The sequence below is a fragment of the Copidosoma floridanum genome, unplaced genomic scaffold (assembly GCF_036245765.1).
Source record: "Copidosoma floridanum isolate Cflo_tuat_1 unplaced genomic scaffold, Cflo_Japanese_pri ptg000006l, whole genome shotgun sequence".
NCBI lineage: Eukaryota > Metazoa > Arthropoda > Insecta > Hymenoptera > Encyrtidae > Copidosoma > Copidosoma floridanum.
This window is the reverse complement of record NW_028321883.1, coordinates 10,348,293-10,370,088: the sequence shown is the minus strand read 5'-3', so window position 1 is coordinate 10,370,088 and position 21,796 is coordinate 10,348,293. Positions and strand designations below refer to the sequence as shown.

Here is a 21,796-nt window from a genome sequence, read left to right as displayed (position 1 = left end):
TAATAACGTTATTTTTGATATTTATAATCTTTATTATTAGTATTTTATAAACTTATGATAAAAAATAACTTCTACTTTGGGCACTTTTACCATATTTTAACGTTTAGTTGCTTTTAGTAAGAACAATTCTTTTTTTATCTGGTGCGCATCCAATCAAAGCAAGTACGAGTCCCTCGGACCCAGTGCTTGCCCTAGTAACATGCACCACCAGGTAAAAAAAAATCGTTGTAATGTATATATATATATATATATATATACATATAAAAATTTGTGTATGTATGTCTATTTTAGGCCTGTTGGGTATTGCATAACTTTGCTGAAATTAAATTTAAACAAGAAAATATATTGATACAGGCTGTCAGATTAACTACTAATGCTTTATTAACTGATCAAGATCTTCCTGTTAAAGTAGAAGCAGCAATAGCACTTCAAAGCTTGCTGAACATGCAAGAGAAGGCACAGAAATACATTGAACCATATATCAAACAAATTACAATGGAACTTTTAAGTATTATTAGATTGACTGAAAATGACGATTTAACAACTGTCATGCAAAAAATAGTTTGCACATATCCTGATCCACTGATGCCTATTGCAGTCGAAATATGTCAGCATTTAGCAACTACTTTCAGCCAAGTATTGGAAACGGATGAAGGTAGTGATGAAAAAGCTATTACTGCAATGGGGCTACTAAACACAATCGATACTTTAGTGTCTGTGATGGCAAATGAGCCCATAATAATGAGCCAACTACAACCAATAGTTTTGCAAGTTATTGCACACATCTTTAATCACAGTGTGATAGGTAATTGTACTTGAATTTTGTGAGGTATTTCCAAGTTTCATAATAGTTATAAACAATAACTAAATTAACTAACAGAACAAAGTTTTTCGAGTAATGCTTTTTGTCTGTATTTTTTCATCCTTGAAAACTTTTTTGTAGAGTTTTACGAAGAGGCATTGTCCCTTGTATACGACCTAACAGCGAAGTCGATATCTGATGACATGTGGAAAGTGCTTGAACTAATGTACGAGCTTTTTCAGAAGGATGGCTTTGACTACTTTACGGATATGATGCCAGCCCTGCATAATTATGTTACAATTGACACACCTGCCTTCCTATCAAATGATAATCACATTCTGGCCATATTTAATATGTGCAAGGTTGTGCTGACAGGTGATGCAGGAGAAGATCCTGAGTGTCATGCAGCAAAACTTCTTGAGGTCATAATCCTACAGTGCAAGGGCCACATTGACAATTGCATACCGCCACTAATACAGCTCGTGCTTGATCGTCTGACGCGTGAGGTCAAAACGTCCGAATTAAGAACTATGTGTTTGCAAGTAGTAATTGCTGCTTTATACTACAATCCAACTTTATGCCTTGAAACGATGAACAGACTGCAGGAAAGCTTAGGTCAGTCAACTGAACCGATTGCCTCACACTTCATTAAACAGTGGATCCACGACACGGACTGCTTTCTTGGGTAAGCTCTGCTTAATCAAGTTACAAGACAATGATTAATAGTACATCTATTACGTATCTAGTGAGCAAGATAAAGAATTTCTTAGATTTCACGTAAATAATCGTGGTTAACTTGCATACCCTCGTCAAAAGAGCTCATTATCTATTTTGGAACAGAGTAGATATGAAGCACTTTTAACGGGGGTATGCAGAAATGAAATATTATACGGTACTGGTGCTCCGTAAGTCAAAATCTTTTACTTACCTAGCACCAGGAAACGTAAAATCGTATAACGCACTACCTTCGAAGGTTAAGAAATGCTAGATTTTATATCAAAGTTCATTCATGTGAAATCTGGGATGTTATTAACGTCGTTCACTAGGTGCGTAATGTACCATAGAAAATTTTTTCATTTCCTTTTCCTTTTTTTCGTTTTAATCTTTTTTATGCGAATTATTTACAGTTAACTTTGTCTAGTTGCAGTAGCGTCTTTTTTATCAGAAGTAGAATGAAGCAATTGGTATTAATATCCAGTTTCGCTACATAGTTTAGCTCAATAAGTCGATTTATTGAGACATGCCAATTAATCAATCAGATCTACTTACTTTAAAACCCTAGTCAAGGTTTCTCATTAAACTAACACTTTAGAAAGTACTGACTTACTACCATTTCTGATTCCTGTGCTTATTTCCCTGTAAGTAATGTAATAATTTTTACGTTAAAGGACACCGTTAGAAAGAGCACGTAAAAGATATTTTAGCAATACAATTATAAATAATATTATTTTAAGAAAAATGAAATTTTTTTAAGTATTAAATGGTTGTTGAAATTGCAAATACTGCTTCCCTTCAAAGAATGATATGCAGTGAATTTAAGGTGGCTCCTCACTAAATCAAAACACTGGAGTATTAAATGATATTTTAAAGGATGATTCTTGAAGGTGCAAGGAGTCTTTTCCCAAAATTTTAGACCTCGTCACCACCAAAATTGTTAAACAAAACTAACTGGAAAATAGACTCTGTAACATAGCCTCTTATGGAGGGTCGTCAAACTGGTGGCGCAGGTTGTATGATATCTCAGCAAAGATACTGTAGTTCTTAATAGAAAACTGTGTAGCAGATATAAGAAATCAGAATCTTTCCAACGACATTCAGGTACTTGGACATTACCATGGGTTTTATAGGATATTTTGTGAAAATAGTAGATAACTGTGCAAGTCACGGAACAGATGAAAAGTGTGGGGCGTCTGCTACACCGAAGAGCGGTAGCCCGCGTAGTTTGAATTGGTCAGAAAGTTGTACGTATAATGAATAGCAGTTGTGGGGAATCGTAATTATAATGAAAATAAATGAGACGCTGAACTAAGAAAATAATTTAATGCGGGGCTGACTTATGTACTTTTTGTATACATACGTCTGCTCGGGTCACTGTATTGTACGATATAGGTCAACCGTGTAGATGTGACTAAACTTTTTTTGAAGGGACTATAGGTACCTATCCATTTTTAGTCAAGAACCTCCACAGCCAATGAAAAGCTGTGTTGCAGTATGCTTACTCTTCTTGTAGGATTTATAGTGAGGAGCCACCTTAAAACAGATTTTGCCACTCTGACTTATAAGTAGAGTAGGTATAGAGGAGTGTGAATGAAGACGCCATTTTTGGGACCGCATGGGTAAGAGAAGTGGTGGAGAGAATAACACAGATTCACGGATCTAATCAGTAACTTTCTGACACTTCAGCCTCACTCCCTTATTGGGATTGGCCCCATAGCACTAGCGCCACTGCCCTAGGTTAATTTCCATAAAGTGGTGAGTTTCAAAAACGGTGAGAGAAGGCTCATGACTGTCAGCGCCACTAGCTTCTCTATGCTTACGCGTTGTGGCGTGATTCCAAAGTTTCGAGAGAAGGCTCTGAATGGCCGATCCCAATTCGCGATGTGAACCCGTCTGTAGCGCTGCCCTCGTGACAATCAATAAAACTGACGAGAGGCAGGTAAACAAATCGAAATAACATGTCTGAGATAGGAGCCGTTGAAGAAAAAGTTGAATCTCTAATGAATAAACAGCCGAGAACAGCCTAAGCATTGATGCAGTGTTTCCCAGTGCAAATTTAAAAAAAGATCCTGCGTACATCGATTTCCAAAGGATAAAAAACAATGCCAGAAGTGGATAATTGCTTGTAAAATGAACAAACGCATAACCTTGAGTATGATAGTGTGTGGCTGAGTCAGCTGACAATTATTACGTGCATTTAAGTGGTATTGCTCGAGCGACCGATCGATCAACAATAATGCATAATGCACTAAATCTTTGACTGGATCTTTAAACCTTCATTTTTAACAAAACTAAAACCATGGTGACGAACTTTCGGCGGAGGTGTAAGGAAAAAAAGTATACGTACCACGGCCAAAAAGTGGGGCTACATCTGACCGCGCATTACCGGCCTCGCCTTCGGCTCGGCCGATAATATAGCGTGGCCAGTAATAGCCCCACTTTCTGGCCTAGGTACGTAATATACTATTTCTTATTATTTTAAAATTTTTTACGAAACCTCTTTTCTCTTTTTTTTTTTTTTTTCTCTGACAATCCACACTTCCGCACTTTTCTCTGACAATGGATTTTTTAATACCATCATTACCATCCTTGTACTCCAACCAATGACGCACCCCACAAATTTAGGAGAGCGAGCTGCGTTCACCAAGATTTTCACTTGATAATTTTCTAGAAACATTCGCTCCAAAAATAATATTGTAGGGAAGAACGACGCTGATTGTCACTTTTACATGTAATCTTATGGAGCGTCCCCCGTGGTACTGATAATGGCCGTTTAACCTATCTTTTGCGTTAAGAGCGAAGGCAGCACCAGTTTCGATACAATAACAGTATCTTATCAAACATTCAAACTGCACATGTTTAGAAATGAGCAAATAGCGTTACAGGCATTAAAATTGGACTCAGAAACTGGCATGTCTACATTGGCAGGAAGCTGTATGTGGAGAGCATGAAGATCATTAATGAGTTGGGTCCTTTGGTTTTCATATAGATTACAATTAAAGAGTACGTGATTAAGGTGGTGCCTATGGCTAGAGAGAGAAAGAGTGATTCGTGCAAGTGAGACAGAACACGCAACGGAAACGTGACAACGTCGCGCTTAGCCAGCAGAGGCAATTGCTAGGATAACCTCCAAGCTAGGTCAGCTGATTGACGCATGCTAACTGCGCTTGAGAGTTAAGACATTGTCACATTTACCGAATGTGAATGCAGAACATAACTATGTGTTAATAAAAGTTGTTTTACATAACAACCATTCGGTGAATATTCAATTTTTTCTTCTTCTGTATTCGTTACAACTTTCTCTACACACATGACAAGTCTCGTATGAATGGTGAATCACGTTTAAAAGTTATTTAGTAATAAATATTAAATTTTACGGTATTTACATAAGAGCCTACGTTATCATCTCTAAGTTTCAACTATTAAGTATATTTACAAAACTGGACGGTCGAAACATTTAAAAAAATTCAGTTTTACTCGGGGCATCATGAAGAATCAGTCATTTGATTTTTATAACAATCATAAATCATTTTCTTAGCCATAGGAACCACCTTAATGTCTTCATATTCAGCTCCACATTGACATTTAGATTTTTCAACTATGTTGACTTTAGCTAGCGAGTAAGCCAAGCTGTAGTGATCACTTCTGATTCTGTTAATTGTAACTATAGTTTTTCTGTCCAAGTTTTTTTTTTATAAAACCAGGGATGGAATCTGTGCACTGTCATTTAGCCTATAAGATTTGCTAAATTTAAGACTAGGGCATATGCAAGCACATCCTACTCCTATCTCAAGTTTGCTTCCATAGGTGAAAATTTTGATGGCACCATGATTGTCAAAAAATTGATTGAATTTGAGATAGGGAAAATCTGATTGTCCTACTTCAATATTGAAATCGATAGAGATAAACTGGATACTATAATCATAGTCAAATAAAAGAGCAAAACCCGAAGAAACTATGCTGTGATCTTGCACAACTAGATTAAAAATGGCAACATGAAAGGGCTTAAATGGAAGAGTATTATTCTTCTTAAGTATGTTTGAAGAGCACTTCATGGAGTTTAATGTGTGTGAGCTGCTAATCGAAATAGCTTTTGTAACGAAATTTTTATCCAATATCAAAGCTCGATCTGTAATAAAATTCAAAAATGATTCAGCTATAAAGATTTTTTTAGGAGTAGTTCTTCATAACCCAAGGCCAATCTTACTGCTTGAAATTATATTTTCTCCGCTTTATCGCGAACACTTTTAGTTTTGTTGAAATTCAAAGTAAAAAAAAAAAAACAAAAAAAAAAATTAACTACGAACATAACGTTGGTCTAGTCTATTTTGTTAAAAAATAAAAGAATAATTTTTTACGCTTTTTAATTCTTTTGCAGTTATTTTAATGGTATTATAGAAGTTTTTAGCCGTTAAACGTTATGGGCGTGCGCTCGATACTTTACTCGTCCATAGTCAAATCTGGATCTAACAAGACTTTTTTAAAATAACAAGGAGAGTTTCAGGGTGTGAGCCCCACCATGTTCAACACAAGAATCTCATGACGTTTAAAGATTTGCAGCACTTGTAATAGATTTCATCAGCATGTTTAAAAAAGCTGAGTCTATAATCCAAGTATGAACCTAAAAATCGAGTTGATGCGCTGGAGTAAATGATGACATCATTCACTTTAATATGAGTTTTTGCAAGGACGATATTTTTTCGGTTGAAATGAATCAAAGCTGGTTTTGGTGGTGCTATATCAAGCTAAGAACCCCGCTCTGAGAAGTACCTTTGAATGCGAGACGAGGAGCATCCAAATTAACCTTTGAAAAAATGAGACGTATGCTGGTGAGGAAGCTAGCAAAGGTATGCCCAGGGCAGCCCAGCTCTGCTAGGTTGTCACAAATAGCACTTCTGCTGATATTATCAATAGCTCGTTTGATGTCAATAAAGTCAGCCAAAATCTGTTTTTTTTTTTTTTTAACCTTAACTTCATCAACCTTAAGAGTAAGCTGAGCTAAATTATCCAAGCAAGACTTACCTTTGCGAAATCCGTTTAGTGAGGAGGGTAGTAAGCCATTGTGCTCAAGCCGCCAGTGTAGTCGATTTTTAACCATCGTCTCAAAAAGCTTGCATAGGCATGATGTAAGAGCAATGGGCCTTAATCTGACCCTGTCTGACTAAGGAATGAAGTCTATATAGGATTACAACCAAGAGTCAGGAAATAAGCCGGAGAAAACATTTCATTAAAATAATCTAAGAGAAGAAGTTAAATTTTAATCAGTAATTTCTTTACGTCGTAGAAGGTAATCCCATCCAAACCTGGTGCTGAATTGTCTTTTTTGTATTCTAAGGCGATATTAAGTTCAGAGGAATCAAATAGTTGAGAAAGAAAAAGATTATTTTGGCAAACAGGTAAAGGAAAAAGTGTAATAGAAACAGGAGTTAAAAGAGCGAGTTTATCTAGAACCTTTTCAATCTTAGATTGGCAGTCAGAGTTAGTCTCAGAACAGCTTGGCTTGATTTTAGCCCATTTCTTCTTAAAAATTTTACACTTGTTCCAAACGTATGAGCTACTTATTTTAAAGTCAATAGTTTCTGCAAATTTGCAAAAATCGACTCTTTTTTTTTGATTGAATAGTTTTTTTAGCAATCGCGCGTTTCATTTTGTAGTTGATTAAGTCATATAAATCTTGGAAAATTTTTCACTTAATCTCGGATAACTTAGTTGCAGTCATGGTTCCACCCTGAGACAGGATTATATTAAAAGCGATTCTGGAAACCGTGGATCGTATTGACTTTATTTCTCGGAGCATTATAGCCTTTTTGATTCTATAATATAAAAAGTCTGTAACCGAAAAGGAGTCATATTCTGACGATGAAAATTCCCAAGATGATTGGTCCAAAATCTCTGTATATCTTACCCAGTTAGTCTTTTTTGAGCCAAGTTTAAATGTCTTTTTCGAGTAGAGATTTTTCTGCGCGTCAAGTTGGATCCATAAATCTGATTAATCAGGACTGGCGTGTCCTGGCGCCCTCTGGATTAAGCTTTACACCATGCATCCCTTATTAGATTTTCTATATAAAATTGATTTCCAAATAAATGTATGTGTATTAGAGGACATTACTTGCTTGTAACATATATACTACTAATACTGGAAGCATGCGGACATCGTATAAGTGAAAATAACTTAAAAATCGTATTTAGATAAATATGCATTTAGAAAAATACATCTTTATATTTATAAACCAATCGTATAATTTTAGTCCAAAGTTCATTTATTTTATAAAATAGATTAAAGGTTTCCAGATAAAAATATAATTTGATGTATCTCTTTTATATTGTACTGTATACATGTATATTTGAAAAAAAGTTTCAACTAATAAAAACAAATTTCTATTTTCACGAGGCTTACACAAAGTTGCCGTATTAATTAGAGCACTGTTTAGGATTTTTATCAAGCTGAGATTTATGATTCATATAAGTATAAATATTCAGTGGGAGCACACAATAAGGAAAATAATAAAAAATTCGTTTTTTTCCGCTATTTCGACTAAAATTTTTTTTTTTTCACTAGACACCTGACTGACCTTTACTGACCTCGAATTTACTTGAATACTTATGTTTAAATTCTTATTTTTTATCTATTTTTTTACACTGCCTAGGAGACAAATAGATAGAATTTATACAAACTAATAATTAATAGTTATTGCATTTGCATTACTAAGAGTCAGATCATAAATCAATTTATGTCAATTTTATTCCAACTTTTATGTAAGTATAAAGTTCTTGGTGCGCCTAGCTTTTTTTTGTATTAATATTAATGATAAATTATAAATAAAATTTAAATTTCTTATGTGTCTTCGTATGGCATGATACTAGTATTCATGAATTCAAATTACACTTAGTTATGCAATAATACAAATCGTGAAAACATCGCCCAAATTAGGCTTATCGTTATGAGGTAACTTACAGAGCCAGTCAAGTTATTTAATAAATATTTATTGTGCCTGTGATTTCCCACGTTACATGTTCTTGAACATTATAAGTTTTAATTTAAGTCAGAAATTTTAATCTTTTACCTCATTCTGTCTTTAATCTTGCTCCAACTGTTTTATTATCACGCCACAGAATTGCAAGCAAAACTGACCAAGATAGCATCAGACCAATTAAATGCTTAAGTCATATTAATTCTTAAATGGCATCGCACATTGTTACATATTCTGTTTCACAGGTAGCCTTTTCTACACAATTTTTCTGTCTGGTAGTCTACGCAACCGTATCTCCATGTAATTTTATGAGATGTACACCCCTTGTAATCCTTACAATTAACTAGACTAGCATCAGTATAAGACTCTTCTACATCTTCAACATCTCTGCATGGATTTCTAGGCCCAGATTTCTTATGTGTTGCAAATAACGAAACACTTTTTTCCCATTTTCTAATCATCTTCTGTTAGACAAATCTAATGTCGCCCAATACATTCATGGAATATGAAATATCCGGTCTAATTGTGTTTTTCAACTACAGGAAGCTTCTGACTGTAAACTTCTCTTCTTTATGTCACATTTTTTCTTGTTCTTGTTCTATCTAAGATCTTCAGATGTTTCTCTATCTTTTTTTCTTTTTTTTTTTTTTTTGTCAATTTAACATTTAATTAGTTACCTTGTGTGTCCTCTAAAATTTTAAGTCCTAAAATCCAAATCTTTCCATTAATAATCAGAAACATACCATTATTAACAAAATCTGAAATTTATCATTAACTCTGTAGACCTACTTTACTTCATAATACAGCTGCTGACAATCATGTCATTTACGTACAAGATCAAAATCAGAAATTTTTCTTCTATTCTCCATAAGTAGAGACAAGGTTCACTAATGTGTTTTTGCAATCGTAGTTTTAGAGTAGCTTCACTAAACTACTCGTTCCATATTTTTGTACTGATTTTAGTCCATAGAGAGCTTTTTTCAGCTTACAAGCTTTATCCTTCGTCAATCTATTTTTGTCAAGCAGGCCTTGCAAAATTTCTGTGTCATTTTTTTTCAACCTCTGAAATTACGTTTTTAATATTATCTTCTTGTTGAATCAGTTCATCAAATTAAGTTTTGTCAACAATAACTGTAAGGTTTGTGTTGTTGATAACAGTAGGTTCCTTTACATTTTCTTAAGGCCACTATCCTTCTTTGGTTGTCCTCGCTTTTTTTCACTATTTTTTTGTTCTCCTCCTGTTTCCAATATTTTTTTGAAACTATCTTTGCCCAACTGAATGAACCATTTATCTCATTCTATATCTATCTTGTAGTTATCCTAGTTTGCTATCTTATCTTTTCTATTAATGTCTTTAAAAACCAATCTTTCATGACCTCGGACATGTCGGCTTTCATACAATCTTCTATCTCCTAGTCTAAGAAAGATGTACTCAGTAGGTGTCCAACTAATCAATACAATTTAAATACCTTATGAGCTGAGTTTGGATCCAGTATTCCTTTAGATTTTTACAAACGCTACCCAACCAAATATCTTGATTTGAGTTACCCAGCAAATGTTTTATTTGAAGATTTCTTATAGATATCTTCTAGGCGGCAGATATCCATCTGAAAAACGTTTTTTGGACCTACTACATTAAATATGTTTTTCAAGTCAACGTTCGCCACCTAGATAACATTTATAAGAAATCTTCAGACAAAATGTTTGCTGGATATGTCTGTTTTAATGTTCAAGGCAAACTTGTCAAAGGGAGATATCCTACGATTAATTTGCCCTGCCACACTATTGCGCTGAAGTGTGTCAAAGTAGATCAGTTCGAACTTAGCTCCAAAATTCTACTACTTTACCTCCGGTAAACTCTGTGCCCTGATTTGTGTGTAAACAACATACTGTGGCGTCAAAGCCTAAGAAGTTTTGCATACTCTTAACAAAATTGTCCAGGCTATGTCTTGTTTTACTTTTAGATTTCACAGCCTATGTCATCGTCAATCTCAAGGAGTTTTTTGTATGTATGAACACCAGCTTATATCCTTTCAAATGAGTGACTGGGTTTATTGGGCTACTTTGTTCGCATGCACTATCTGTTTGGTGGAGTTTTCTCTCCTTGTAATAAAAGGTAATCTTTGAATTTCGACAATCTGACGAACCCCGCAATTGATAGTGTAACTATCAAAAATAGCCTTGTTCGAGTCTTTAGTATCATCTGAATATTTCTTTTGCTGTGCCTTGAAGTATTCCGCTTAGCGTAGCTCGATTGTTCTTCTCAAACGTCTTATATTTCTCTAAGAAGGGGCTTTGGGCTTTCGGAATGTCATCAGGTAACAAATCTTTGTCATCGTTTATTTTTCTATTATTTAGAGTATTTTTAAACACATTTTGCTCTGTAGTTTCTAAGCAATCATCTTTGGGCACGTTGCTCGAGACTACATAATTGCCTTTTCCGCCTTCTAATCTCAAAATAGCACCTTTGCCGCTTGATTTGGGTTCTTAGGCGGAAAAATAGCATACGAAACTCGTTCGAAAAAGCTTCTTTACAAACCTCGTTACGGCCTTCGCCTTCGGCTCGTGCTTTTGCAAACTCGTACGTAATATACTATTTCTATCATTAGTGCTAGATTGCTGACTCTTCTCTATCCTTGCTGCAGCTCGCCTATTTATAAATCTAGGCTCTTTAGAAGTGCTATCAATTAGTAAAATTTTTTATAATCATTTTCACTATCTATTTTCTAGCCATATTGTACAACTTTAACTGTCCAATAAAGAATTTTATATAAGGTAAATGTCCCTACCACGGAACGAATTTTGGTGCCGATTTACATTTATTACAGATAAAAAATTTTTTTTAATGTGTGATCATAAAATTTCGATTATTAATGGTGGTACAGTTTGAACCGTAGTATCTAATTTCCGGACAGCAGCCAAACACAAAAAACCTCGATTTGCAAGAAAAAACATTTTTTTTAATGAATTATCAAATTAATTCGACGTATGTTGTAACTATCCTAAATCAATTCGATACTGTAGATTACAAATAAATTTTTTTCATTCAGAAATTGTAAAAAAATCATTTAATTATCGCTGCTGTCCGGATATAGGTCCGAACAACACTTTTGTCCAAATACAGGGTACTTTACCTTAATTATTATTATTCCGTAACAGCTACTACACGACTTTTAAGGTGATTTACTAACGATGTGTAGTAAATTCAACTACACGCTATAGTTAGAAGCACGCAATGCCGAAATAAGACACAAACATATGTATACGAGCCAAGGAAAAGCTACTGCATGAGCTCTGTCGATAACCACACAAAAAAATTCATAATTTGCTAACTGCATTAATTTTCTTTAACTACATCTCAATAGCCATTTTTTCTAAATTCATACAGAGTCATCAATGCAACGTTTGGTACAAAAAACAGGTACTTATGAGGTTATAAATTTTTTCAACTTGTTTTCGCTTTTTCCGGTATAAAGTGTAAAGAAATTTTGTTTACATTTTGGTCCCAACAAAAGATCGACTTTATATTTTTCATTTCATGTATATAATTGATACCATTAATTGGTTTTTAACTAAAAGCTCACTACTCTACACTTCGTAGTAGAAACTACTACACAGAGTTAGCCAACGTAACTCCAACCCCCTTACTATAGTTACGTAGTAGCAACAATCAAACATTAACGTAGACTTTACTACATTTTTCTCAGTGTAGATGTAGTACTTTCAAAGGCTCTGGTACCTCCTTGGCAATCCCTTGAAGTGCGACTTCTATTGTTGCGCTTATACCACAGCGTACTAGCAGTGTCTGTGTTGGCAGCAATTGTGGCACCGATCACTGGTCTTAGAAGTGATCCCTTTGCCTATTAAATCCATCAAACCTGATTGAATCAAGTGTATTGCATATTTGATAAGCGTTTGCTCAATAACACTTGTAACAGAAAGTCCTGATCAGACATAAAGCTTCCAGATCTTTCTTTGTACATTCTAAAAACTATAATGCATATTATCTAAATCTTTTGCCTGTTTCGCGTTAAAGGTTTACTTTGTTTATTTCTATCTTTGAATCTTAATTTGCACGTGTCTTGTCGCGCGGCACATTATTTTGCACATCTTTTGTCTTTTTAAACTTTTAAATCTTTTAATTTACTACCTTTCTTAATTTTATCTATTTCTATAATGCTATTTATTGCTATCTAAAGAAACGTTAACTAAAATGTGTTTGGAGATGACACAAATCATACTACCTCATTTTTCTATCAATTTAAAAAAATCTTCTCTATTATGATCGTCACTTGTAGCTCCTTCTATTATAACCTACACCAAGTTATTATTTCCAGGCAACCAGCTGAACACAAGCTGTGTCACCAGGAAAAATGAGGAGACATGTGCACACAGACACAATGCATGTGAACCTCTTATTGGGTGAGATGTGGCAGATGACTTGAGCATGTAAATGCAATATTGTTCAAGGTCATCTACAATAGCAGCACAATTCTGACACAACTGGACACATTAATATAAATAACAGGCGCGTCAACAATACTTGAATCCGTCTATGCAATCTTCTAATTTTTGAAACGCTTCTGACAACATATTCACAGCATTGCTACCTAAAACATATCTTGCCTGTTATTACGATGTGCCCATGCGCATTATACCAAAATTAGAAGCTTTAAACTTTTGAATTTTTGTTTCATGCACATTCCAATAACCCATTAACACTGAGTGTACAGCAAGCTACTCCATTGGTTTAATACTCACGCTCTTTGTTCGATACTTGTTTCTCTACGCTAGAACGTGCTTTGGGCGTAAAAAGGATACGAGGGGAGTGTGACTAAAGTGTCCAAAAGTCATCGATTTGACTAACTGAAAAAATTGTGTCGATTAAAAGCTATACGCGTAATGATATGAATAATGGTCACTTTTAAGTTGAAATGAACCATCTAAGGAATCAAATCATACTAACTATGTTGCCCCCACCCTAATACTAAATGGACTGCAAATCTAAACAGCGGCTAAAGAAGCCCTTTTGGCTTTTTTACTGGTTCTTTTAACCGTAATGAAGTCTTAGTTTATAAGAGATGTATTTTTCTCTAACTCCTTCAATTTAATTTGAATTTATTTATTCCTTCAGTGTCAGTTTTAGTTTAAAGTTTATTTTTTTTATAGTAGTCGTCTTTATCTTTTAGAAATTTTTTTTCTAGTTCTTCTTTTGATATTAACTTTGTTTATATTAAACTGAAAATTACATAAAACAAAAAGGAGCCAAGATTTGAGCTAACTTGTAATACGTATTGTACATCTTTATTATCTTTAATGACTTCGTTCAATATTTGTTTCATTTCCTGCTGCATTAAATTTTTTTTCGGCAAACAAAATGTACCTTCAACTTGTTCTATGTTTTGTTCTGATTTTAAAATTTAATCAATTCTCTGATTTTAATATTAAATCATCTAAATAGACTAAAACACCTGTTAATATTGTGTTGCGACGTTTATTTACCCGTACATGTAATAATTCAGATAATGTTCACGCCAATCGTGAACTTTTAATTCTCACTTCATTTTCTAATTTTCTTTAGCACAATACGTTAAATGCAATAGTTATATTTCCTGGAATTGTAATAGCTTAATCTTTGCTTTATCATCTAAAAGTAACACTTATCAATTTTATAACTTTCACTTTACATGTATACATACTTTAATTTCAGAACTTACATTTTCTTATCTTATCTCTCTTTTTCTACTCTGACTCATATAATGACTACAGTGTATATATTTGTATGGTTAACTTTAGTTATTCTCTCCGCTATTATTGTAATAAATCAGATACGTCTCAACAAGCAAAGAGCCAACATCAATTGCGCTCTGAGCTCCGCTAACCGCTATTGTAAATACATACGCTATTAAATAAACGCTATTTAAACTACTACCACTCAACAGTTTATTGATCCTCAGTAATTCCCGAACAATCGATATTAAGATCCCCGCATTCGTCAAACATTTTTTGCTTGAACGTAACAGATAATTTAAAGAAAGTGGCGTTGGCTCGATGGTAAGCGTGTTTGTTACTGATACAACGCTGTTCTAGGAGTTGTGAGTTCGATTCCCGGTGAATGCAGATTTTTTCAAAAACTGTTTTCATCGGGAAAAGTTCTTATGTATCCTCGGTTGTTTCGAGGCGGGTTTTTCCGTAGAATTTTCCTGCAGAGGAATTCCAGGGTTTTTTCCTTGCCCCACAGATCTTCGGGCTTGGGTGAATGCGAAACAGTGTTAGGGCTGTAGGTAAGGATTAGCGGATGCGATGAGCCAGGCAGGGATCGCTGGTCTTACCGGCGAGGAGTGATCCCTGAAATATGGGGCTTCTCCGCGGATGTTAAATAGCCTGGATCCAATGCTTTGGCAGAGAGTGCCGGCTTAACCGGTGAGGAGTGGACGTCCTGAAATATGGATACCCTCCAGGGAAAGGCTACACAGTAGTGAGTAGACCCGATGCACCAGTGGTGCAGAAAGTGTCAGCTTAACTGGCAAAGTATTTCACCAAAAATACTCTCACTGTGCCCATGGATTAGGTATGATATCAGTAAAAAGGGTTGGAAATGGGTGCGGTAATACACCCCCACACATAGGTGGTGAGTGGGTGGCCCCGGCGACTAGGCCTAAGAGCTGTCGCGGTAACCCAGAAAGAACAAAAACAAAAAAATAATCAGATAATTTATCGCCCAAGATATTGTTTTGCCCCTTCATTTTTTTGAAAGATACACTTTAATTATGTTTCAACAGTAAAAAGGGTCGTATTTCTTCTGCGTAGTTACTCAACAGAAAATTAAAATGGTCACTAACAAGTAATAAAAATTTTTTCTGTTGACCACTCTTGATTAGTATATTTCATATCATGTTGCGTATTAATCGGATATTAATTCATGCAAACTTTAAGGTAATAAAATGATTTACTTATAGAACATTTTTCTCTCCCACGGATACTTGTTAAGATATAAAGAAAAAAATAAAATAAAATAAAATAAGCAAAAAAGCCCAAAAAAATAATAACTTTGTACTAAAAAGTAACAACTTTTCCGACCTTGCTTTATGTCATGAGTTCGGGATATTGTTATTTATATTTTTTTTATAATTGTAAACCTGATTTCGTAATTATGATACCTTGACACTCGAAATGTCTGACACTCAGATTATAAAAAAATTTTGGTATAATTAACTAATTAGCACTTAAATTAAAAGGTTAGTGAGTATGATAAATACGTCTTTGTAAATTTTTTTGATTATATCTATGAGTCTGTTAATCTAACTTTTAGAAATTTATATTATACCTATTGCTTCCTAATACAAGAAATGTCATACCGAAAAAACATGCCTAAGAACATTTTCTAAAGTATAGAATCTAAATATACTATACTCCGGTAAAAATTTTCGTCTGTATGTGTTTTAAGAGGGTGTCCGAGTGTCTGTGGAAATGTGTGTGAACAATCAGTTGTACTTACAGATTCCCCCAATAAATTTTTATCAAACAGGCTTTTTTCTCCGAAAAAAAGTCCGAGACTATTGTCTGATTTTTTGAAGTGAAACTTCCTTAAGCGCCCCTTATATGTAGGGAGTTAACCCGTGAAACGAGCGAACGCTGGCTGTGCACATAAGGATCTATATATATTAAGCACGCGGTGGCTCAGTTGGCTAGGTCGTAGATTGGCACGCGGGAGACCGTGGTTCGATTCCCGGCCAGTGCGACTTTACGGGCAAGTACCTCTGCAATTTTTCACATGTGCTTTTTCACCACGCAATGCTCCTCGAGGAGGGTTTAAGGCGACCTTCTCGCAGCAAAAATTACCTAATTTCCCCCTACCCCCCTCTTAGTAATAGGAGGCCTCTCATCCCTTTTCCCTTCCTTCTCTAAAGTGCTAAGTACCCTGTGTAGTGCCCTTTATAAGAGCTGGATGTAAAGCACTTTAGTATAAAATAAAAAAAAATCTATATATATATTACCTGTTCGCACACCAGCGCTGACTGCGCCGCAGGCAAGAGTTCTGTTTGTCTGTCTCTCTTCCTCTCGTACGCCATGTGGGGTCATGTACGCCGAGCATCGCATCAGGCCATGACAACTTACTACAAGGATAGATTGGTTAAATCGAGAAATGCGACTGAAATGTGGAGATACGTGGGTGAGATGGGCGCCTCTTCGGGGTGCAGAGAGAGAATTGCGCTCCCCGCTAGCTGTGATGAAATAAATAAATATTTTATTGGTTGCTTTCACCCTTCGTCTCCCGATAGTCTATGGCCAAATGTGCAGGTCTCTCCTGATGACCGCTTTTACTTCTCCTATGTGACGCCGGACAGCCTATTGAGGGCGATCGCCAAGGCTAAGTCTAATGCTGTTGGCCCGGATGGTATACCTGTAAGGAGCCTCAAGAACTGTCTTCCAACAATTCTCCCAGTCTTGTTGCATATATTCGACTGCTCACTACAGTCGGGAGTATTTCCTGTTGCGTAGAAAATGTCATTTATACGTCCGATTCCTAAATGTCGACAGCCAACTGACCTTGGCCATCTTCGACCTATTGCTCTTTTGTCGGCCACCTCTAAGATTCTGGAAGCTGTGGCTGCCGAGCAGATTACTGCATACATCCAGCGCCATGACCTTATTGATCACTTGCAGTCCGGCTTCAGAAAGCATCATAGCACACATACTGCACTCATAAAGATGGTCGATGACATAAGGGAGGCTGCAGACGATCAGCTGATCACGCTGCTTGTTGCTGTCGATTTTTCAAAGGCATTCGACTGTTTTGATGCCAGCTTGCTTTAGGTGAAGCTTGGGAGGCTTGGATTCTCCGACTCAGCGTGCGCATGGATTGGATCCTACTTTTCCGGTCGACAGCAGGTGGTGTTGGACGATGATGGCGGAAGATCGGCTCCACTGTACCGGAGGGCGGGTGTCCCTCAGGGGAGTGTGTTGGGCCCTCTTCTGTTCTCGCTGTACATTAACGATGTGCCTTCTGTGCTGAGACACTGCAAACATCACATATATGCAGATGATCTCACTCCGTACATAAAGGGACGTTATAACGAAGTGCCTCGTTTAGTTAGTGATATGAATGAGGACCTTGATGCGCTCGATCCGTGGGGCATTATCTGTGCCCTGGAAATTCATTCGGGGAAGACGCAGGTTGCGTGGTATGGCTCCCGTGGCTTTGTCAGCCGTATTCGTAACTCTAATCCACCGAAGGTTCGAGTAGGTGGTAATTTCATTGAGTACAGCGATGTAATTAGAGTCCTGGGAGTTATCCTTGATGGGCCTCTGACTATGGTGCAGCAGATTACGGAGACCAGTAGAAAGTGCTACTACGCTGCTCTTTCTCGATTGCGTAAGTGTGGTGACTCTCTCGTGCCTGAAATGCGTTTGCTGCTTGTAAGATCGCTTGTCCTCCCATACTACGATTATGCTGCCTGCCTGTTTCTTGGCTTGTCATCGGAGCTGTTGGTAAAAATGCAGCGTTCTATGAATGCGGCAGTCAGATTTTTTGCGGGGCTCAAGAAAAATGAGCACATCACACCCGCGTACATTCGCCATAATCTCATGCCCTACAGTGTTCGTCGGGACTATATGTGTGTTGGCTTGCTTTGTAGCATTTTGAAATCTGGTGAGCCGCGGTATATTTCTGAGAGGACGGTTTTCCGCTCGTCTGATGCTGCAGGCTCTAAGAGAGCAAATGCCCTGGATCTGGTTATCCCGTGGACGAGGACTGAGTTCTACATTGACTCGTTTAGAGTTAACGCTGCTCGACTCTGGAATCGCTTACCAATTGTCATTCGTGTGCAGTTTGACCGACCCTGTTTCAAGAGGAAACTGGCTGAATTTTTGCGGCAGGACCACTTCCGTTGTTTTTAAGGGACGTGTCTGTAAATTTTGTGTGTGTGTTACCAGTGTGTACTTATTTATTGTTTTTAAAGACCAGTCGTCTGCCTATTTGGCTTATTTTAATTAATTTATTTATATGGTTAATTATAATTATTCATTTTATTGTTGTTTTCATACTTGTTTTATATACAGTCTCTTGGTTGTTGGTGCCTATGACACCAGTGTTAATTAGCAATTAACTTGACAATTGTATTAAATTGTATGTAACGAGCCGAGCTACGAAGAGCGCTCTGCTCTTAGCTCTTTAATAATAAATTCAATTCAATTCAATTCAATTCCTCTCTCTCCCTCCCTCTCGCATGCGTACAATAGTGCGCCGCAGTTACTCTATCTATACATATGATATGGCTTCTCTCTATCTCTATACATAGCGCCCGAACAGGCCGCTCGCGCAGGAAGCAACAGCTAGCCCCGATAACCATCTTCTGCGTTGGCGCAAGCTAGCTCTCTCTCTCACTCGCGCCTACAGCTGAAGCGCCTATACTACTACTACTTTTGTAGTGCTAAACATTACATCGGCTACAAGCCTTGTTCTTGTACTATAATACAGTTAGTTCCTTTTGTATAGTCTTCAGCTGTGACACGTGCCTACAGCCCTTTGAGCCGTGTCTCCTTTGTAATTAATCTGTTCTGCAATAAAGGCATTTCTATGCAATCTGTATTTGCTTTGAGTTTCTTCACTCAAGCCCGAAATCCTATAGACTATACCCCAAAGTGGTGACCCCGAGTGCAAGTTTTCAGTGTACGCACCAAGATTCCGCTTACACGAGCACGAAGCCGCGGCCGAAGCCCGGGCGCGGAGAGCGAGGCCAAACATGGCGAGCATTCGCAGCAACAGTGATAGGCCTTTTCCTTCAACATAAGCCCAGGAGCAGCAGCACAGCAACCGGCATCGGCGCCTATCCAGGCGACCCAAGACTCCGCTTCGTTATTCCAGCTGCCTCTGCCGTATCCTTTTTCGGCCGATGCAAGCGGAGAGCTACATGGTTTTTTTTCGCCCGCCATCTTGAACACCCAAGCCACTCCGGCAACCATTGTACCTCAGCCTTGTTTCGCACCCAGCTCAGCCGCAGCCTTCGAGCGCACAACTACCTCGTACACGTCTCTGCTCCTCGAGAATTCTCCTCATCGCCCTTAGTAGGACGCGCTACAGCGCAGTCATGTGAGCCAGGAGCTTTTTAGCGTGAGCCATAACCTCACTTTCGAACATGCGTTCGACCACGTGCTCGCACCAAGACACTTGCTGAAGCCTGCTTGTACAAGTAACCATACGACCACCCGCACCAACGTCGAGCGTCAAGCCACCCCAAAAAGCTCCGGCGCACCCTACGCTACCGACGAGGCGATCGAGGACATAACCTCTCGTTTTAAACACCTGTCGCCTCTGGCTTCAACACGCTGAGTGTCGTTTTGCCTCGCACAATGTCGTCAACGATGCAGCGAAATACAACCTCATCGTCAGCGCACTTGACAGCGACGCCATCGATCAGCTTGCGGACATCATCAGCGACCCTTCCGAGACCGACAAATACACGGTGATCATAGAAGCCATTCTCTCGAGGACGTCCGATTTGCCCAAGAAGCAGCCTACAAAAAGTGCTCTCAGGCCTACAGCTTGGCGACATGAAACCATCTCAACTATGGTGCAACCTCAAAAGCCACGCCAGCGCCAACTTCACAGACGAAACCCTCAAGGTCAGGTGGCTAGATCTTCTTCCGCCCAACGCGGCCATGCTGCTTCGAATGCTGGACCACGCTGACATGTCCAAGCTCGCTGAGGCCGCTGACAAACTGCTGGAAACCGAAACCTCCGCAATGGCTGTGAGTCCCGGACCACGTTCCATGAGTTTTCGTGCAGATCAAGCCGGACATCCAGACCTCACACAGGAAATTTCCGCCCTTAGGCTGGAAGTAGCGCACCTCACCGCGCTCACACGCCAGCAACTCGAACAGCCCACGGCCAACAACAACAACAACAACCGTCGTGGTCGGATTTCCCGCTCCCGCAGCCGAGGCCGTTCTCGGTCACCCGCAGCCACGCCGATCTCGCCTTCCTGGTGCTGGTAACACAACAAGCATGGAGCAGCAGCCATACAGGACAGAAAAACGCTTAATGCCACCTCTGGATCAGATGGCAGAGGTGAGCACACGCTTTACTGAAAACCGCCTACACATGTGCGACAAGCGCACCAACCTACGCTTTCTTGTGGACACTGGCTAGGTCCTATCGCTCTTGCCAAGGTCAGCTGTCCGAGAAGTTACTACAGCAGCCACTCACGCTATACGCCGCCAACCAGTCGACTATCCAGACCTTCGGCACACACGAGCTCTCACTCAACCTAGGTTTCCGAAGAGATTTCGACTGCACGTTCACCATCGCCAATGTGCCACACGGTATTATTGGAGTGGATTTCCTGACGAAGTACGGGCTCTTACCCGATCTCAAAGCCGCCAGATTCATAGATCCCCTCACCGGCACCGCCTCGCAAGGAATCCTTGACAGGACGCCTCTTCACTCGATTTCAACAGTCACTCATTTCTGCGACAACAACAGCATCTTCGCACAGAAGTATGCCGAGCTGTGCAAGGAATTTACAGATCTGTTCGAACCAAGCAGCAGTCCTGTCCAGCCTCCAGGACTACCAGTGAAGCACTCAATCAGCACCACAGGACCCCCAACCTTCGAGTGCCCTCGACGCCTATCTGCAGAACGACTGGATGCTGCCAAAAAGGTTTTCGCGGATCTCCTTAAAAAAGGTATTATCAGACCCTCTAACAGCCAGTAGGCCAGCCCTCTTTACCTAGTGCCCAAAAAGGACGGATCATGGCGCGTCATGGGGGACTACCGCCGCCCTTACGCGTGCACGATATCCGACAGGTACCCCCTGCCCATAATCGAAGACCTTCTTCAAGAGAGTCAAGGCTCCATCTTCTCCACGGTTGACCTACAAAAGGCCTTTTATCAGATCCCTATCGCCGCAGAAGACGTTGAGAAAACTGCCGTAACCACTCCGTTCAGTCTTTTCGAATTCCTCGGCACCTCGCTAGGACTTCGGAACGCAGCACAATCCATGCAGCGCACTATAGACCACATCTTCCGGAAGATGCCTTTCGCCAAAGCATACATTGATGATATCTTTATAGCCTCATCTTCACGCGAGCAACACCTAGACCACCTTCGTCAATTGTTCGTCACACTCCGGGAGGCCAAGCTGAAAATCAACCCGCAAAAGTGCTCCATCAACAAACCTCAAGCCCTCTACCCAGGCTTCCAGGTCTCAAAGGACGAATTCCAACTTCCTCCAGCCAAGACAGAGGCAATCAAGGCTTTCACTAAGCTAACCAATGCAACGGAGCTTCGCAGATTCCTCGGTGC

At 38.6% G+C, this 21,796-nt stretch overlaps 1 protein-coding gene across 3 annotated transcripts in view; it reads left to right on the top strand.

Moving 5' to 3' along the window:
• Positions 1–21,796, top strand: part of msk (importin-7 msk) — a 133,649-nt gene that overhangs the window by 9,026 nt on the left and 102,827 nt on the right. For all 3 annotated transcript variants that reach the window (XM_089598333.1, XM_089598332.1, XM_089598331.1), the window contains 2 exons: positions 292–805; positions 944–1,487. In XM_089598333.1, coding sequence (XP_089454459.1) covers positions 292–805; positions 944–1,487 — 1,058 coding nt within the window. The remainder of the gene's footprint in view (positions 1–291; positions 806–943; positions 1,488–21,796) is intronic.